The 17,916-nt window shown below is 44.4% G+C and overlaps 1 protein-coding gene across 2 annotated transcripts in view; it reads left to right on the forward strand.

Annotated features, from left to right (window-relative positions):
* The window catches only part of CD109 (CD109 molecule), a 164,194-nt gene that overhangs the window by 42,941 nt on the left and 103,337 nt on the right, over positions 1-17,916 (forward strand). For both annotated transcript variants that reach the window (XM_055433780.2, XM_055433779.2), the window contains 2 exons: positions 4,193-4,221; positions 12,312-12,542. In XM_055433780.2, coding sequence (XP_055289755.2) covers positions 4,193-4,221; positions 12,312-12,542 — 260 coding nt within the window. The remainder of the gene's footprint in view (positions 1-4,192; positions 4,222-12,311; positions 12,543-17,916) is intronic.

The raw sequence follows: 17,916 nt of genomic DNA on the forward strand, positions 1-17,916 counted from the left end.
TCATCACCATCTCAGAATCAGCTTCCCAGGGAACCCAGCCTTAGACACATGTGGTTGTTTCCTTCCAAGGTGAATTTTTCTGATCTTGAAGTTAACTTCAAATGTAGCAAGACTGTGTAGTGTGAACAGGTGATAAAAAGAGCTGAGAAATTGTCCAGTTTGTATCTCTTTTTCAGAAGGTTCTTGTATTACATGAATTGTTTAATGAGCTCCACTACTGCAGCTCCTCTAAGGGCGGGGAGAAACATCATGGAAGTGTCTGGGTTCCCGGTGATGATTAACGTAGAGTCGAGGGGAGCAGGGAGTCCAAGAAGACTGTGATTTTGAACCTGTCTGACTGAGGGAGTAAGGAGTATACACAAAGAGGCTACCCAGGATGTGCAGCTTTTGTGTAATCAAAGGTGGGTAGAATACAAGAACAAAAGTACAACTGCTGGTGGAAACAGAGGCAGTGCTTAGAATCTTGGAATGTATATGTATAACAGAATCTCTTTGCTCTACAGGAGAAATTAACATAACATTGTAAATCAACTATCCTTCAATAAAATTAATTAAAAACAGTAAAAAAAGAATAACTTTTTCTTCTGCCTCATTTAAATTACATACCAGCACAAATTCATAGATGGTTATTTTATTCTGTAGGTTATACTCCATTATTTATTTGAATGTTCCAGTTATCTCACCATTATCATCATAATATTCAATCTGAACATTCACAGAAATGAGAAATTAGTTTTGCAGATTTCCCATATTATTGCTGACACCATGCATGCCTGCTGCTGCTGCCTAGCTTTCCCTATTATCAATATTGCTCATAAGAATGGTACATTATTTTTGTTACCAAGGATGAACCCGTGTTGTTACTTCATAATCTCCCAAATTTCATAGTTTACATGTTTACATTAAGATTCAGTCTTGATGTTGTAAATTCTATGGGTTTTGTTGAATGTATAATGACATTTGTCCATCATTATAATATCATACAGAGTATTTTTACTGCCCTAAAATCCTTTTTTTTTTCTGTCAAAGATAAGTTGATTACCTAGAGTAATGAAATTAGAAGCAAAAATAAACAAATGGGACCTAATTAAACTTAAAAGCTTTTGAAAAGGAAAGAATAAACAAAAGGAAAAGACAACCCTCAGAATTGGAGAAAATATTTTAAAATAAACCAACTGACAAGGGATTAATCTTTAAGATATATAAACAGCTCATGTAGCTCAATATCAAAGAAACAACCCAATCAAAAAATGGGCAGAAAATCTAAACAGACATTTCTCCAAAGAAGACATTCAGATGGCCCACAAGCAGATGAAAATGTATTCAACATCATTAATTATTAGAGAAATGCAAATAGAAACTACAGTGAGGTGTCACTTTACACCAGTCAGAATGGCCGTCATCAAAAATCTACAAACAATAAATGCTGGAGAGGGTGTACTGAAAGGCGAACCCTCCTGCACTGTTGCTGGGGGTGTAAGTTGGTTACTGCCACTATGGAGAACAGCATGGAGGTTCCTCAAAAACCTGAAAATAGAGCTACCCTATGATCCAGGCAATCCCACTCCTGAGCATATATCCAGAGAAAACCATAGTTCAGAAAGCTAGATCCACCTTGAAGTTCATTGCAGCACTATTTACCATAGCCAGGACATGGAAGCAACCTAAGTGTCCATCAGCAGAGGTATGGTAAAGATGTGGTACAGATGTACGATAGAATATTACCAGACTGTAAAAGGGAATGAAATAGTGCCATTTGCAGAGATGTGGATGGACCTGGAGACTGTCACACAGAGTGAAGTAAGTCAGAAAGAGAAAAACAGTTGTCACCTAAAACTGCCTGTAGGTGGAATCTAGAAAAATGGTACAGGTGAACTTATTTGCAAAGCAGAAATAGAGTCACCGATACAGTGAACAAACTTATGGTTACTTGGGGCAGGGGGAATGGTATGAATTGGGAAATTGGGACTGACATATGTACACTGCTGTGTATGAAACAGTGACTGATGAGAACCTGCTGTGTAGCTCAGGAAGCTCTACTCAGTTCTGTGTGTGTGCTAAATCGATTCAGTTGTGCCCGACTCTTTGCCACCCTGTGGAATGTAGCCCCCCAGACTCCTCTGTCCATGGGATTCTCCAGGCAAGAATACTGGAGCGGGTTGTCCTCATCCAGACTCAGTGCTCTATGGTGGCCTAAATGGGAAGGAAATCTAGAACAGAGAAGATACATGTCTAGGTTTAACTGGCTTGCTTTGCCATACAGCAGACACGAACACAACATTGGCGAGCAACTATACTCCAGTAACAAGTAATAAAAAAAATGTCTATTTCTTAGGCTCTCTATTCTGTTCCATCGATCTGTCTGTTCTTTCGCTAGTATCACATGGTCTTGATTACTGCAGCTTTATAGTAAGTCTTGAAGTCAGGCAGCATTATTCTCCACCTTTATTCTTTACTACAGTTAGCTAGTCTGCGTTTTTTGCTTTTCCATGTAAACTTCAGAATCAGTTTGTTGATATCCATAAAATCACTTGCTGGGATTTTGATTAGGGTTGTGTTGACTGTAAAGATCAAGTTGCGAAGAATTGATGTCTTGATAATTGAGTTGTTGACTCACTGGAAAAGAGTCTGATGCTGGGAGGGATTGGGGGTAGGAGGAGACGGGGACGACAGAGAATGAGATGGCTGGAGGGCATCACCGACTCGATGGACATGAGTTTGAGTGAACTCCGGGAGTTGGTGATGGACAGGGAGGCCTGGCGTGCTGTGGTTCATGGGGTCGCAAAGAGTGGGACACGACTGAGCGACTGAACTGAACTGAACTGATTTATGAATATTGAACGTCTCTCCATTTATTTAGCTCTTTGATTTCAAAGATTTTTTATAAAAGTATTTATTTTTAAAATTTTGCTGCATTGGGTCCTAGTTACAACATTATGGTTTTCCCTGCAGCTTGTGGGGTCTTAGCTCCCGACCAGGGATTGAACCCGCATTCCCTGTGTTGCAAGGCCGACTCAGCCACTGGACTAGCAGGGAAGCCTGTGGATAAAAAAATTGAACCTGGAGAATTAGGTAACATGTCAAGGACAGGGCTAGTGGTCTGATTGCAGAAGCCACCGGCCTGACCCCTGCTGCATGCTATGCCTGTCTGTTCCCACAGGGTAGATGCCTGTGGCCTCCAGGAGGAGAGGGACTGTGTCTGTCTTATTTACTGGGTTACCCTTAATAAGTGTTTCTTAAATGGATGAAGACATTGAGGGCCTGTTACCACCTATAAATTCATGTCACTTAGATGGGAACTTCGAATAAGTACGCTTTTATTTTTAACTTGGAACATTCTTCCCTAGCAGTAAATAGATTTGATGAGAAGTTGGCATGAGTTAAATTAGCAGTCTTTGTTTAGTAACTTACATGAAAAAAATCTGCATTGTTTTAATACTGATGGGTCAGTTAGGAGTCCCAGCTCACCCCTGATGTGACTAATGCCTTCCTTTTTTCTGTCTGTCATGAGTATATGAGAAGTGCTCTTTAGAAATGAACCTCAGCTTCCTTTATACACTGTATGAAGTGTCCCTCAAACATGTTTAACCGTAAAACAGCAAGAGGAGTGGCAGCAACACCATCACCAAAAATGAACGTGGAAAAGAGAAGCAGAACTTAGTTTTTGGGAAGAGGTTCACCCACTGATAGCCTTTAAGATCTTAACTCCTTGGCACAAGGATATGTAATAATCTCTCAGGGGTTCTGGGCTTTAGTAAAATTGTTTTGGCTTGGCTAAATAAATTTGTGATTTAGTAAGTTTATGATCGGAGAAGGCAATGGCAAGCCACTCCAGTATTCTTGCCTAGAATATCCCATGGATGGAGGAGCCTGGTAGGCTGCAGTCCATGGGGTCGCTATGGGTGGGACACAACTGCGTGACTTCACTTTCACTTTTCACTTTCACACATTGGAGAAGGAAATAGCAACCCACTCCGGTGTTCTTGCCTGGAGAATCCCAGGGACGGGGGAGCCTGGTGGGCTTCCGTCTATGGGGTCACACAGAGTCGGACACAACTGAAGTGACTTAGCAGCAGCAGCAAGTTTATGATACCCTATGTATTTGAAAGAATATTAGGAGACTCTTAATGAGTTTTATGTTATATCATCATATTCAAAATATGACTGTTTTCTTCCCTGTTTTCCTTTTTAGGCTCTTTCAAGATGCTTATTCTTCCATCAGTAAGTATTTATTTTAAAAATTTGGTTTCATAAATATACATTGTGTCTGTGAAGTGAATTTCCAATTTTATTGACTTTCATATTGATTTACGTGCTTTGTGAGTTTGGCTTGAGTTCAGTTCTACCTTCAGCTTATTTAAGAATAATATTACCCCAGGGAGATTGGTTATTAGCCTTTTCAGACTCATAGTGGAGATTTTCCTCTTGTAAAATAGAGAACTTCATGAGGGGAACTGGCCTGGACTATTCACACAGGGACCTGGGTAGGTTTGGTCCTGCTTCTGCCCTAATAAGCACAACAGTCTTGAGTGTGTTATTATTGCTCCCTCCCAGTTTCTTTGTCCTGGGAAAGGGCAGTGCCTCGCTGAGCAGAATTACTACTTGAGGCAAAACAAACAAAAATCAGTATTGATACTGATCCTATCTTTGATTAAAATTTTGATTTTTTTTGTTTCATTATTTTGTATTGCTTTTGCTATTTATTATTGAGTTTTTTGCTATTATTATTGAGTTACTTGATTATTGAGTTTTTTGGCACACTCTTAAATTTTGCAGTAGAGGCAAGTGCCTGGCTCACCTCACCCTGGTCCCAGCCCTGGAGAAGGGGATAAAAGTGTAGTCTGTTTCATAGGGGCTGCCTTGGAGGTGAAATGAGATGTGGATGTGCTGTGGCTTCTGCTGTAGAAGTGGGAAGAGTTATTCTTTTGTTGAGAGAGTCATGAAACCTGGTTATTCAGTGTTGCTTGTGAACTAGTCCTGCTTCTCATAGCTTTGATTTGGAAGTCTGTCCCTTATAACTGTTTTCTTTTGGAGCTTCACACGTTTATAGCTAAACACAGCATCCAGCAAGAGGATACTTTGGTGTGCTTTTCTGGGACTAGATGAGTAATGGCCTTGACATATTACACACTTACGTAGGGTCAGCATCTCCCGATAAGCCAGGTTCCCCATCACCTCCTGAAGGTTGCTTATCAAGCATGTTCAGAAACCACATTCATTTTGAGGGGGAGTTCTTAGAGATTGGGCTTCCCTGGTGGGTCGGTGATAAAGAATCTGCCTGCAGTGCAGGAGACCTCGGTTCAATCCCTGGGTCAGGAAGATCCCTTGGAGAAGGGAATGGCTATCCACTCCAGTATTCTTGCCTGGAGAATCCCACGGACAGGGGAGCCTTGGGGGTGGGGGAGGTGGGGGGAGGGGCTAGAGTCAGTGGGATCACAAAGAGTGGGGCATGACCGAGTGACTAACACTTTCACACTTTTCACACTCTTAGAGGATATAGTGCTCCCAAACAGTTCTTTCCCCCTGGAGTAGGAAATGGCAGCCTGCTCCAGTATTCTTGCCTGGAAAACTCCATGGACAGAGGTGTCTGGTGGGCTACAGTCCATGGAGTTGCAAAGAGTCAGACACGACTGAGTGACTGAGCGCAAACAATCCGTAATAAAAAGTCCTTGATGCTGTTCAGTCTCTAAGTTCTATCTGTCTCTTTGCCACCCCATGGCCTGCAACATTCCAGGCTTCCCTGTCCTTCACTGTCGTGGAGTTTGCTTAAATTCATGTCCACTGAGTCAGTATTGCTATTTAATCATCTCATCCTCTGCCACCCCCTTCTCCTTTTGCTTTCAATTTTTCCCAGTGTCAGGGTCTTTTCCAGTGAGTTGGCTCTTTGCATCAGGTGGCCAAAGTATTGGAGCTTCAGCTTCAGCATCAATCCTTTCAATGAATATTCAGGTTGATATCCTTTAGGATTGACTGGTTTGATCTCTTTGCAGTTCAAGGAACTCTTAGAATCTCCAGCACCACAGTTTGAAAGCATCAGTTCTTCAGTGCTCAGCCTTTTTTATGGTTCACCTCTCTGTACATGACTCTCTGTACAAGTCATCTGTGCAAGACTACAGGAAAAACCATAGCTTTGTCTCTACAGACCTTTGTCATCAGTGTGATGTCTCTGCTTTTTAATACACTTTCTAGATTTGTCATAGCTTTTCTTCCAAGGAGCAAGTGTCTTTTAATTTCATGGTTGCAATCACTGTTAAAATCATGGCTGCAGTGATTTTGGAGCCCCTAAAAATAAAATCTGTCACTGTTTCCATTTTCCCACCATCTATTTGCCATAAAGTGATGGGACCATGAGCTTAGTTTTTTGAATGTTGAGTTTTAAGCCAGCTTTTTCACTCTATTCTTTCACCCTCATCAAGAGGCTCTTTAGTTTCTCTTTGCTTTCTGCCATTAGACTGGTATCATCTGCGTATCTGAGATTGTCAGTATTTCTCCCGACAATCTTGATTCCACCTTGGCATTTCATATCATGTACTCTGCATATAAGTTAAATAAGCAGTGTGACAATATCCAACCTTGACATGCTCCTCTCATAACTATTGTATTTCTTTCCTATTATGTTTGCACTTGCCTTACTAAGAAATATACTGCTGTAATAGTAGAAAGTAGGGGCAGGGAAGTGGAGGCAAAAGTAGGCAGAGTGGGGTTAAAAAAACCCCCAAACTTAATGACAATAAGATATTAGACTGCATTAATACGACCTCAGACATTAGGTGCTGGCTCCTCATGCCTGTATCCTTACTCTGTTGAAAGAGTATTACAATGAGAAGATTAAAATAAATCCTGTGTGATTTAATTGTCTGATAGCGGAAGGGGGTGAGATTTAAGTTCAGGAAGAACAGCTTGAAGCTCAGTAACTGTTTTCCTCAAAGAAGTCCACAGCTGCACTGGCTGGAGGGTGGAAAGACTGGCAGGAGTAGGCGTGTGGGTGGGACCAGAGGCTGGGATTCCAGGAACCCCCCTCTAAAGTGTACTCGTCCCGTTTATCATGAGCTGCAAATTTCACTACTGTTACTCTTTAAATTAAAAAAAAAATTAAGTCTATTTTTGGCAGCACTGGGTGTTTGTTGCTGCACGTGGGCTTTCTCTCGTGGTAGCGAGCGAGGGCTGCTCTCTAGACAGGGTTCCAGGCGTGTCATCGCAGTGGCTTCTCTTGTTGGGGAGCACAGGCTCGAGAGCGTAGGCTCAGTAGCTGCGGCACAGAGGTTTAGTTGCACACAGGCATGTGGCATCTTCCTGGACCAGGGGTCGAACCTGTGTCCCCCGCATTGGCAGGTGGTTTCTTAATCACCATACCACCAGGGAAGCCCTACTTTATTATTCTTTAAAGGCTTAACTATATGAAATACTCACCCCAATACCTCATATTTGTCTTTAACATTATTTTTGTTGTACATAGATATGGCAATCTGTTGAAAACTTTACTAGAGCTTATATTTAGGACTAAATCCTTTTTTAGTAAAACAGAACTTTAAAGATTTAGTCATAAAGTGGCTGGGAAAATTTGATAATGCTTGGCAAAAATAGAAGGTTCTGCATTTTTATGAGTTTTCAATGAAAACAGACCCATCTTTAAAAGCATACTTGCATTCTTATGTTTGCAAATATAATATTTAAAATTAGTTTTTAAGGTCCTCATGAATTTTTGCTTTAAAATATGAATATTTTGGCTGTATTAAAACAAATGTGTTTTTAATATCTGATTGGCTCATTGTTTCTGCTTCTGATATAGTAAAGTCAGCCTTGAATAAGAAGTAAATAAAAAAAACAATTTATGCTTAACACCAAGGTTGTTTTTTGTATAAAATTTGCTAGAAAAAGTTTCTGTTATTCTCTTTGTAAATAAAACTTAAAATGAGGGAGTGGCTTTTAAAATTAAAATTAAAAAATTTTTAAATTTGATATTGGAGTATAGTTGATTTACAGTACTGTGTTAGTTTCGGTGTACAGCAAAGTGAATCGTATGCATATACATACATCTATTCTTCTTTGGATCTTTTCCCATATAAATTATTACAGAATATTGAGTATAGTTCCCTCTGTTATACAGTAGGTCCTTGTTGATTATCTGTCTTACATATGAAAGTGAAAGTTGCACAGTTCAGTTCAGTTCAGTCGCTCAGTCGTGTCCGACTCTTAGCGACCCCATGAACCACAGCACGCCAGGCCTTCCTGTCCATCACCAACTCCCGGAGTTCACTCAAACTCACGTCCATCGAGTTGGTGATGCCATTGCACAGTTATATCCAAATCTTTGTGATCTCATGGACCGTAGCCTGTAGCCTCTGTCCATGGAATTCTCCAGGCGTGAATACTGGAGTGGGTTGCCATTTCCTTCTCCAGGTCTTCCCAACCCAGGGATTGAATCCAGGTCTTCTGCATTGCAGGCAGATTCTATACCAACCAAGCCACTCGGGAAGCCCCATCTTACATATAATAGTATGTATATGTTAATCCCAACCTCCTAATAAAATTAGAATGCTTTTACTAGAAACTATCATCTTAAAGTTTCTCAATTTTATTTAGAAAGTTATTTGAAATTGGCATTACTTTTGGTAACCGGAGTTATTAGTGAAGTAAAGTAGTATTAAATACTCTTGTGTTGTCTCAGTTTCCTTAAGACAGTTAATCTTTCAGAGAAGGTGAGATGGTTTTAGATGGGCAGGATTAGAATCAGGAATCTGTTGTCACTTTGTACTTTATTGTCCATCAGGGACTTTTCCGAGCATCCCTCTGTCATGTGTTCTGGGTGGAGAGCTGTCATCCACCTGGAGGGTTTGTGTTTATGTCCCCAGAACAGACTTAGCATAACTGAGAATCAGCAGTGCTCAGCTCAGGTGCTGGTTGATATTTTGTTGATCTGAGTCCTGGGGAGTGTACACCCTCAGCCTCTTGTCCTGCTGTCAGACAGTGTCTGTCTGTGGGAACCATGTCTTTCCCCAGCCCCGTGACTTTAGCTGAACACATAGGATCCAAACTGTCTGTAGGTGAGTAATTGGTTCTTGTATAAGAGATAAGGAACCCATTTATTACCCGTTCTGGGAACTCTTTTCAGTTATTGAGGGAGAAGGTGGGAGGCAGTTTACCAGCAGAGATTCAGGAGATTTACACCTTTGATCCTCACCACCGTCGGAGCAGGTTACAACTGACTGTGCGGGTCCGGCACAGGGGGACTCTTTCATGAGGATTGCTAACATCCCCAGTATTTTCTCCAGCCTCCTTCTCACTATGTCCCTCCACCGTTACCAGTGGATGGCCAAGGTCTGTCCTGACATCAAGAGTGACAGTGACAGGTGACAGACACCCTGAGCCGTGCAGGGATGCCCCCCGGTTCATGGGGACATCCCCGGTCCACTCTGACAAGTCCATATCTTTGACTTTCCAGCCCTAGGATCAGCCCCAAGGCTTTGAGGATCCTAAATCGCCCAAGTTTTACATATGATGAGGTGGGATTTCCACCAGGGGAGGGTTGAAAAAGAGAATTAGGGAAACTGAAAGGAGGAGAGAGTCGGTACTGTCTCCTCTTGTGTGTCAGCTCCCTGGAGGAGGATGGAGTAGGAGACAGGAAAAGGCCTTGGACACCTTCGTGTCACTTCTAATTCTTCTAACTCTTTGACTGTTCGTGGTTAATAAGTCTTTAGTTGCAGGCCTCTGCATCAGTAATTTGGTATAAGTCTTTAATCTACTGGGGCTTTCCTGGTGGCTCAAATGGCAAAGAATCTGCCTGCAATGCAGAGACCTGGGTTTGATCCCAGGCTTGGGAAGATCATCTGGAGAAGGGAATGGCAATCCATTCCAGTATTCTTACCTGGAGAATTCCATGGACAGAGAAGCCTGGTGAGCTACAGTCCGTGGGGTTGCCAAGAGTTGGACACGACTGAGCAACTAATACTACTTTAATCTACTGTCTGTTCTAGGGCCTCTGTGCCATTAAAAATGATACCCAAATCATGGAGAGACATTCCATCTGATCCCATCTTTTTAAAGCATGAGCTGTTTATAAATCTGTGGCATATGCAAGCCAATGACATGCTGGTTCCTGGCATATATATCTTTCTGCCTACCTTCCTCTGTGGCTCAGCTGGTAAAGAATCTGCCTGCAATGTGGGAGACGTGGGTTCGATCACTGGGTTGGGAAGATCCCCTGGAGGAGGGAACGACTACCCACTCCAGTGTTCTGGCCTGGAGAATTCCATGGACCTGATAGTCCAGGGGGTCACAAAGAGTCGGACACGACTGAGCCACTTTCACGTGCACTCGTGTGTACATGCTTACAGTATTGAACGCTCCTTTTAAACGAATCTGAGGACTGGAGCAGCATTTGAGAGAAGAGACTAGGAGGTTGCAAGTGCTAGGCTGGGTTCTAGCCCTCGAGGGTGTACATCTTTGGTTCGCGTTGGATTCCAAGCTCGAAGGTCCTTGGTGAATGTTCATTAAAGGAAAGCAAAAATCAGTACTAGAGGTCATTTGAAGGTGATATGACTGTTTCTCCTACCAGTTTATTATGAAAATATCAAGTATCCAAAAACCCTGAAAGGGTTCATAGTAAACAGTCTTGTAGCTACCACTGAGAATCTACTGTTAACGTTTTACCGTACTTGGTTTATCACATGTTTAGTCCATCTGCTCATCTCTCCACCCATGAATTCATCTTATTTTTAAAATGCTTTTCCGTGTAAATTGCAAGCATCAGTACTTTTCTCCCTGTTGTGTTGGCAGTTCATCATGTTTCTTTCATATTCTTATCTATATTATTGGCTTTTTGGTGGCTGCTATTGCTGGAAAGTCTCCTCAGAGCCCTCTGTGGGCAAATCTTTTCCCAAAGGAGGCAGAACGTCGTTTCAGAGTCTCGGGTTTAGGAATATGAAAATGAACTAAACGTCCAGTGTGCTACTTATCTATTGCTGTGTAACCTATGGTTCCCAAACGCTGGTGTGAAACAATCAGAGAATTTTATTACTTCACAGTTTCTGTGGGTTGGGAAGCTGGGGGCTGGGTAGCTGAGCAGGTCTGATGTGGCGTCTCAGGAGACGGCGCTTCCCGTGTCCTAGCTGTTGACCTCTGCAGGCGTCGCCGGGCCTGGGGGTCCCCAGGAAGGTCGCTGTTCACGCGGCTGGCAGGTGGACTCTGCTGTTGGCCTCTGTCCCTCCCCACATGGCCTCTCACTGGCCTCTTGAGTGTCCTCATTGCATGGCAGCTGACTTCCCCCAGAGCCTCGGATCCGAGAAAGAGAGAACCAGGCAGAAGGTATCTGGGTAACGACGCAGCCTCATTCTACTCCTGAGGAGCAGGTCACTGGAGATTTAGTCTCCCCCTTTTGCAAGGAGGAGGGTCAAAGAATATTTGGACATGTTTTGTTTTAAAAAACTTTTTATTTTATGTTGGGCTGTAGCCGATTAACAACCTTGTGACAGCTTCAGGTGAACAGGAAAGGGACTCAGCCATACATACACATGTTGGATACGTGAATGGATTTCTCCCCCAAACTCCCCTCCAGATCAGGCTGCCTCATAACAGTGAGCAGAGTTCCATGTGCTGGACAGTAGCAGGTCCCTTTTGGGTATCTGTGTTAAATATAGCAGTGTGGAGGTATTTTAAAACCACCACATGAAGGCTCTCGTTAGACTATATAGCTCATCCCGGGTCTGAATCTCAGCCAGTGACCTGGAGCAACTTCTTCCACTCTTCCAAGCCCCCAGGTTCCTGGTTTGTAACCTGGCACTTGTTAGAGCACCCCCACTAGTGACAGAAACAGTATCAGTGCCATCAGACGTACCAGGACTACGACACGATGCACACGGCTGGGCAAGAGAGTGCATCTTGGCACAAGTGAGAGATCCTGGAGAGAGAATGGCAAGAAAACCGGTCTTGTGCAAATGTGCCTTTGGGCTGCCTCAGACAGGGCAAGGCTCGGAAGCGCATGCTGAAGGGTGTTCTGACTCACAGTGACTGTACGTGCAGAAGAGTTTGTACTTGGAATAGGAAGTGACAAGGTGACTGCTGACAGGGCTGTGGGGCAAGGCTCCTGCAGTCTGGGAACTTGAGATTTAACTAGAGAGCAAATCCCAGGGTGTTGAAAGAGGGAAAACAAATTTTTTAATTGTGGTGCCTAGGAGTGGCACATTTTTCAACGTTGCAATTACTTTTGATAATACTGTATATTTAAAACTTCAATTCTAACTTACAATTAAAAACATTTTTGAGGTAAAACGATGAGACCTTGATACATCTGATGTCTTTTTTTTTTCCCCTAGCTACCTCTGAACAGTGCCGATGAGATGTATGAGCTCCGTGTCACCGGACGTGCCCAGGATGAGATTTTATTCTCAAATAGAACGCGCTTATCATTTGAGACCAAGAGAATGACTGTTTTCATTCAAACAGACAAGCCCCTGTATAAACCAAAGCAGGAAGTGAAGTTTCGTGTTGTTACACTCTTCTCTGATTTTAAGCCTTACAAAACCTTTTTAAACATTCTAATTAAGGTGAGTGCCAGGTGGAAATGAAACTGGGGCTTCAAGCCAGCTCATGGAGCTCTCTTGGAAGTTCTGCTGACATTGTTGGTCTTGGGATGTCTTAGGATTCACGTGGCTAAACTTCCCTCCTGACGTGGGATGGTTTCCCTAGGAAGGGGATGGTAGAGCAGGGGTTAAGAGCTCAGGCTCCAGAGTCAGCCTGCTTGGGTTTTGGTCCCGGCTTCATCATTGATTAATTCATTTGTCAAACATGTTAAACCTCTGTGTCCTTGATACAGAGGGTGAGTCATTGCTCACATTGATGTTGTATCCCGGTGGGTAGTGGACAAATAATAAACATACAAATATATATATATAAAAGAATAAGTGTATGTATGTGTGAAAGAGAGGGAAAGAGCATGTGTTTGCTGTTTTCAACAGGGTTGTTAGAGAAGTCTTATTGAAACAGAGACCTACAGGAAATAGTAGACTCTGCAAACAGAGGGAATGGCATATGCAAAGGTCCTGTGGTAGGAACTTGTTAGGGCCATTGGGGGAGTAAACTAGCAGTGCACTGGTGCCCAGAAAGTGAGTAGACAATATCAGGAGATAAGTCAGGTATAAGTAGGTTGACTGGAGGAGGGGCTGTACAGGATTTTCTTGGCTAGCATATGGACCTTGGATTTTACTGTGAGGGAAATGAGAATTCACTGGAGAATTCTAAGGAGAGGCAAGATATGATTTGATTTAAGATTTTAGAAGGATCACTCTATGCTCTAAGAAGTGCTTAGAGGTGCTAGCTCTATGACCTTGAGGAAATGAATCAACATCTCTGAGCCTTGGTTTCCTTATTTGTAAAATGCGTAAAAATAATAATAGCTTTGTGAGGATTATGTGAGGTAGTTCAAGTAGAGCATTTAGAACTGTGCCTAGTACATAGAACATGCTCACTAAACATTAGCTGTAGGAACCGCTTCTGGCAGGAAGTCTTTGGCCTCTGCTGCTGGAACACTCCAAGCTCTGAAAGCAGTGTGGTTAGTGGACCGAGTGCTTTCTTGTGAGAACCAAGCTGAAGATGGCCGAGATCCAGGTGGACCTGGTTTTCTACATGTAAGCTGAGGAGAGTATTAGACATTTGATCAATGACATAGAAATAGGGTGAGCAACTCATCCTGGTTTGCTGGGACTCTTTTGAAAAATCCCCTCAGTCCCAGGACATTGGTTACCCTAAACGTTCTGATGAATAACAGGCTGGAAGGTAAATTTAGGCTTTTTATTTCAGTTTCTTCCTATTTTTAGTAGTAGTAGTTGTTGTTATAAGTTAAACACAGAAATCTAGCAAATAAACATGTATACATATAGCTTCAAGCCAAGATGTGTTTGTAGCAAATACCACATGGGTTGGCATGTTCAATGCATATTTCTTGAATGGCACTGGTCTCATTTCAGAGTTTGCAGCTTGGTGAATTTCTGCCTTTTCTGTGTTGGAATAAAGCAGGTTGCCATAGTGAACAGCATTTCTAAATTCATATAACTCTTTGAATGGTGTTTATGGATGCCTTCCATACTGTCCGTCATCCTTTGTCTGCAAATACTGAATGCTCTGTGTAAAAGGAGGATTCAGAAGTGAATGTTGGTCTGTGTCTGGCTGTTCGCATTAGATCTGCCTGTTTTCTGTCTCAGTTGAGTAAAAGTCAGCCCTGGATAAATGGTCTGTTCTAGACGTTAACCCAGAAGGAACCCTGCTGATTCTGTTTTGTGGACTCGTTGGGCTCCTTCAGATTTTGCACTTGGCCTGACACGTTTGTCTTTCCTGGAAGTGCTTGGAGAGATCTTCCTCTTGCTGCTTCTGGTTCCGAGGGATCCTGCTGGCCTGGCTGATGGGTGGCCCCCTTGGTCAAGTGAAGTGAAAGTTGCTCAGTCGTGTCCGACTCTTTGCGACCCCATGGACTATACAGTCCATGGAATTCTCCAGGCCAGAATACTGGAGTGGGTAGCCTTTCCCTCCTCGAGGGGATCTTCCCAACCCTGGGATCGAGCCCAGGTCTCCTGCATTGCAGGTGGATTCTTTACCAGCTGAGCCACAGGGGAAGCCCCGGGGAGGAGAATTTAGACTGAAATTCTACCAGGAACCCACGGTGTTTGGGATCCTGCCCTCCTCCCTCTGAAAACAGTCCTTTGGGCCCAGTTCATCAGACTGTGATATTTCCTACATCTTTCTTGGAAAAATTTCCCAGAAAAAAGTAGGTCTTTAGTGTAGTGAGAGCCCCTGATGTGAACAAAGTTGTACTTGCTAGCACAGCACACCCTGCAGGCGAGTGTGGAGAATGCATCTTGGATCTACATGAGGCCAACTGTTGGGGGCCCATGTTTCCCAGCCAAGAATGACTCGCTGTAGGATGTACCTAAAATATTGACCATCGTAGCATATTCAGGCACTTCGGTGTTTTCCTGAGATCATTGGTTATTTCCCTTGATCTAATGACTGGCTTTCTCAGGAAGCAAAGGGGCTTCAGGGGTAGTATGTTTATGGTAATATAAGCTTCTTTCTCCTAATTCTGGCCGCCTGGAGCTACTTTGTCCTACACAATGGAAATATAAGTGTTTCAACAGTGTCACGGGGGGCTTCCCAGGTGGCTCAGTGGATAAAGAATCCGCCTGCAATACAGAAGACACAGGAGACGTGGGTTTGATCTCTGGGTTGGTAAGATCCGCCGGAGAAGGGAATGGCTACCCACTCCAGTATTCTTGCCTGGAGAATTCCATAGACAGAGCTCTGAGCCTAGAGGGCTACAGTCCATGGGGTCTCAAAGAGTCGGACATGACTCAGGCGACTGAGCATGACAGTGTGATGGTCACCGGCTCGCTGTTTTCTACCCTGCTGCCCTTCCTCATGAGGTTGTTGCTTCTGATACAGGTGGATGGTCTTGTGGGCACAGTAGCTGGCCTGGGGTCCATCCTGTCTGTGGCTGTGCTCTGACACTTTGTCCTGGAGCAGTGGTGGCAAACCCAGAACCTCATCCTTTGCCAGAGGAGGGGCCACCACATTTCAGTGACTTGTTTAATTCTACATGCTAAAATGGCAACCCACTCCAGTGTTCTTGCCTGGAGAATCCCAGGAACGGGGGAGCCTGGTGGGCTTCCGTCTATGGGGTCACACAGAGTCGGACACGACTGAAGTGACTCAGCAGCAGCAGCAGCAGACACTTAATGTGTGTGCGCTGTGCTCAGTCATGTCCCACTCATTGTGACCCCATGGACTGTAGTCTGCCAGGCTCCTCTGTCCATGGGGTTTTCCAGGCAAGAATTCCGTAGTGGGTTGGGTTGCCATTTCCTTCTCCAGGGGATCTTCCCGGCCCAGGGATCGAACCTTTGTCTCCTTCACTGGAAGGCGGATCCTTCGCCACTGAGCCACCTTGTGCGTAACCCAGGACTCCGGAGAGTGGCAGAGATCCTTGCCTCCTCTAGCCAGGGTTAGCTTATTGCTCGAGAGGGCGTGGCGCAGGCAGCAGGCTCTGTGCTGTGCAGAGGAAGCTGACGGAGAGCCCGAGCCGCTCGAGCCGCTCGGAGGTGAGGCAGAGAGCGCGGGGGCCACGTTCCCGAGTCTCCAGGCACGTGACTGTTCCATCTGCGACAGGGCACTGCTCACATCACACTTCGCTGTGCTGTGTGCGTCCCAGCAGGAGGTGACCACAGGCAAATACTCTGCTGTGGTGCACCTGTTCAGGTCCTCGTGCGCCCTGGAAGGACCTCTGGCCTTTCTCTGTTCTCCGTGTCTTCCTGGTTGGTGACATGCCCAGGTCCTGTACCAGCCTGGGACATGAGAGGGATTTACCTCACTCACACCCAACCCCCTAGGTCTTCTAGGTCATCAAAGCCTTCAGTGTGGGTTTCCTTTGTTTGTAGGGCTGTGGGAAGAATGGGTACCTTCACCAAAAGAATACATCAGTGGACTGTGCGCGTTTCTTTGCCTACATTTTAAGCAGCCCTGGGGATTATTTTTTCTTTTTGTCAGTGTGACAGAAGAAAAATGGCCTTTCATTGTTTTCACTTGCATTTCCTCGATTATTCGACAGCGTGTATTTATTATCTTTTTGTATTAGCTTTTCATTTCTGATCCTTTGAGCTCTGGGTGTCACGCCTTGGCAGTGGACGGGAGAGCCAGCTCTGATTGCAGTGCCTGCTCCAGGGCTTGCCAAGCATGGTGACCTTCTGATTCTTGACCTGCTTGTGGTCTTTGGTTTTAACAGTTGGTTTCTGCCTTACTAGACCACTTACTCAGTGGTCAGCATTGTTTTCACCCTGACTTTCATACTCTCTCCTGCTGGAGGAGAGAGATTTCTTCTGACCCAAACGCCACCTCGAGTCAGAGGATACAAATTAAGAATGGAGAAATATTTGATCCCTACTGCCAGGAGTTCATAGTCCAGGGAACAAAGAAACACCAACCCCAAAGCAACAATGGCAAAAGCACCAAAAAGTCTAGATAAGAATGAGAGCCTTGAGCGCTAATAACATGTCAAGAGGGGTGAACTCCGGACGTCCTGAGGTTTCTCCAGGAAGTGATGGCTTCTGCCTGTTGGAAGCGTGTGGAGAAGGAAGAATTTGGAGCTCATTTCAGCAGCTGAACAAGGAAGGGAGGGCCTTCCATGCAGCAATTGTAGAGGCTTAGGTACACTGACGTTTGGAACAAATTACAATCAAATCTATGTGTTGGGAGGAAGATGTGCCTAGAACAGTAGAGGGGTCAGCTTACTGAGCCTGTAAACTGTGCAAGGGCTTCCCTGGCCAAGCGGGAGGTTCATGTTCAGTCCCTGGGTCAGAGAGATCCCCTGGAGGAGGAAATGGCAACCTGCTCCAGTTCTCTTGGCTGGGAAACCGCATGGACAGAGGAGCCTGGTGGGCTACGGTCCATGAGGTTACAGATCAGCTGGACATGAGTTAGCGACTACACAACAGCAAACTATGCAAAGGAGTGTGGCTCTGACTCTGCAGGCAAACAGGAGTCGTCCTTACTCGGTCTGGTGTTATGATCATAGCCAGTGTTTGTTCATCGTTACGTGCTGGCCACCGTGCCGCAGTCTCAGGTCTGTGTTTGGCAGCGGGGAAGGTGCACTGAGGGGCAAGCCTGGGGGAGAGAGACGAGCTGCAGTCGTTGGAAAATGCTAGCTGAACGTGAGGATGGAGAGGAGACAGACGGCAGAGATGTTAAAGGGAGGGGCTGGGATTGGGTTGGATGGATGCTGCACACGGGGACGTGGTCTGGGAGAGCCTGGGAAGACTCAGGTGTTTTTCATGCACCTTCATGACATACCTTTGTTGAATCAAAAGACACATAGGTTCGAAGCCTCAATTTCATCATGTGCTGGTGCCTTGATATTAGACCAGCTGTTTGCGGTTGAGG

The sequence above is a fragment of the Moschus berezovskii genome, chromosome 10, assembly GCF_049115385.1.
Source record: "Moschus berezovskii isolate FMDL1 chromosome 10, NW_MosBer_1.0, whole genome shotgun sequence".
Lineage (NCBI taxonomy): Eukaryota > Metazoa > Chordata > Mammalia > Artiodactyla > Moschidae > Moschus > Moschus berezovskii.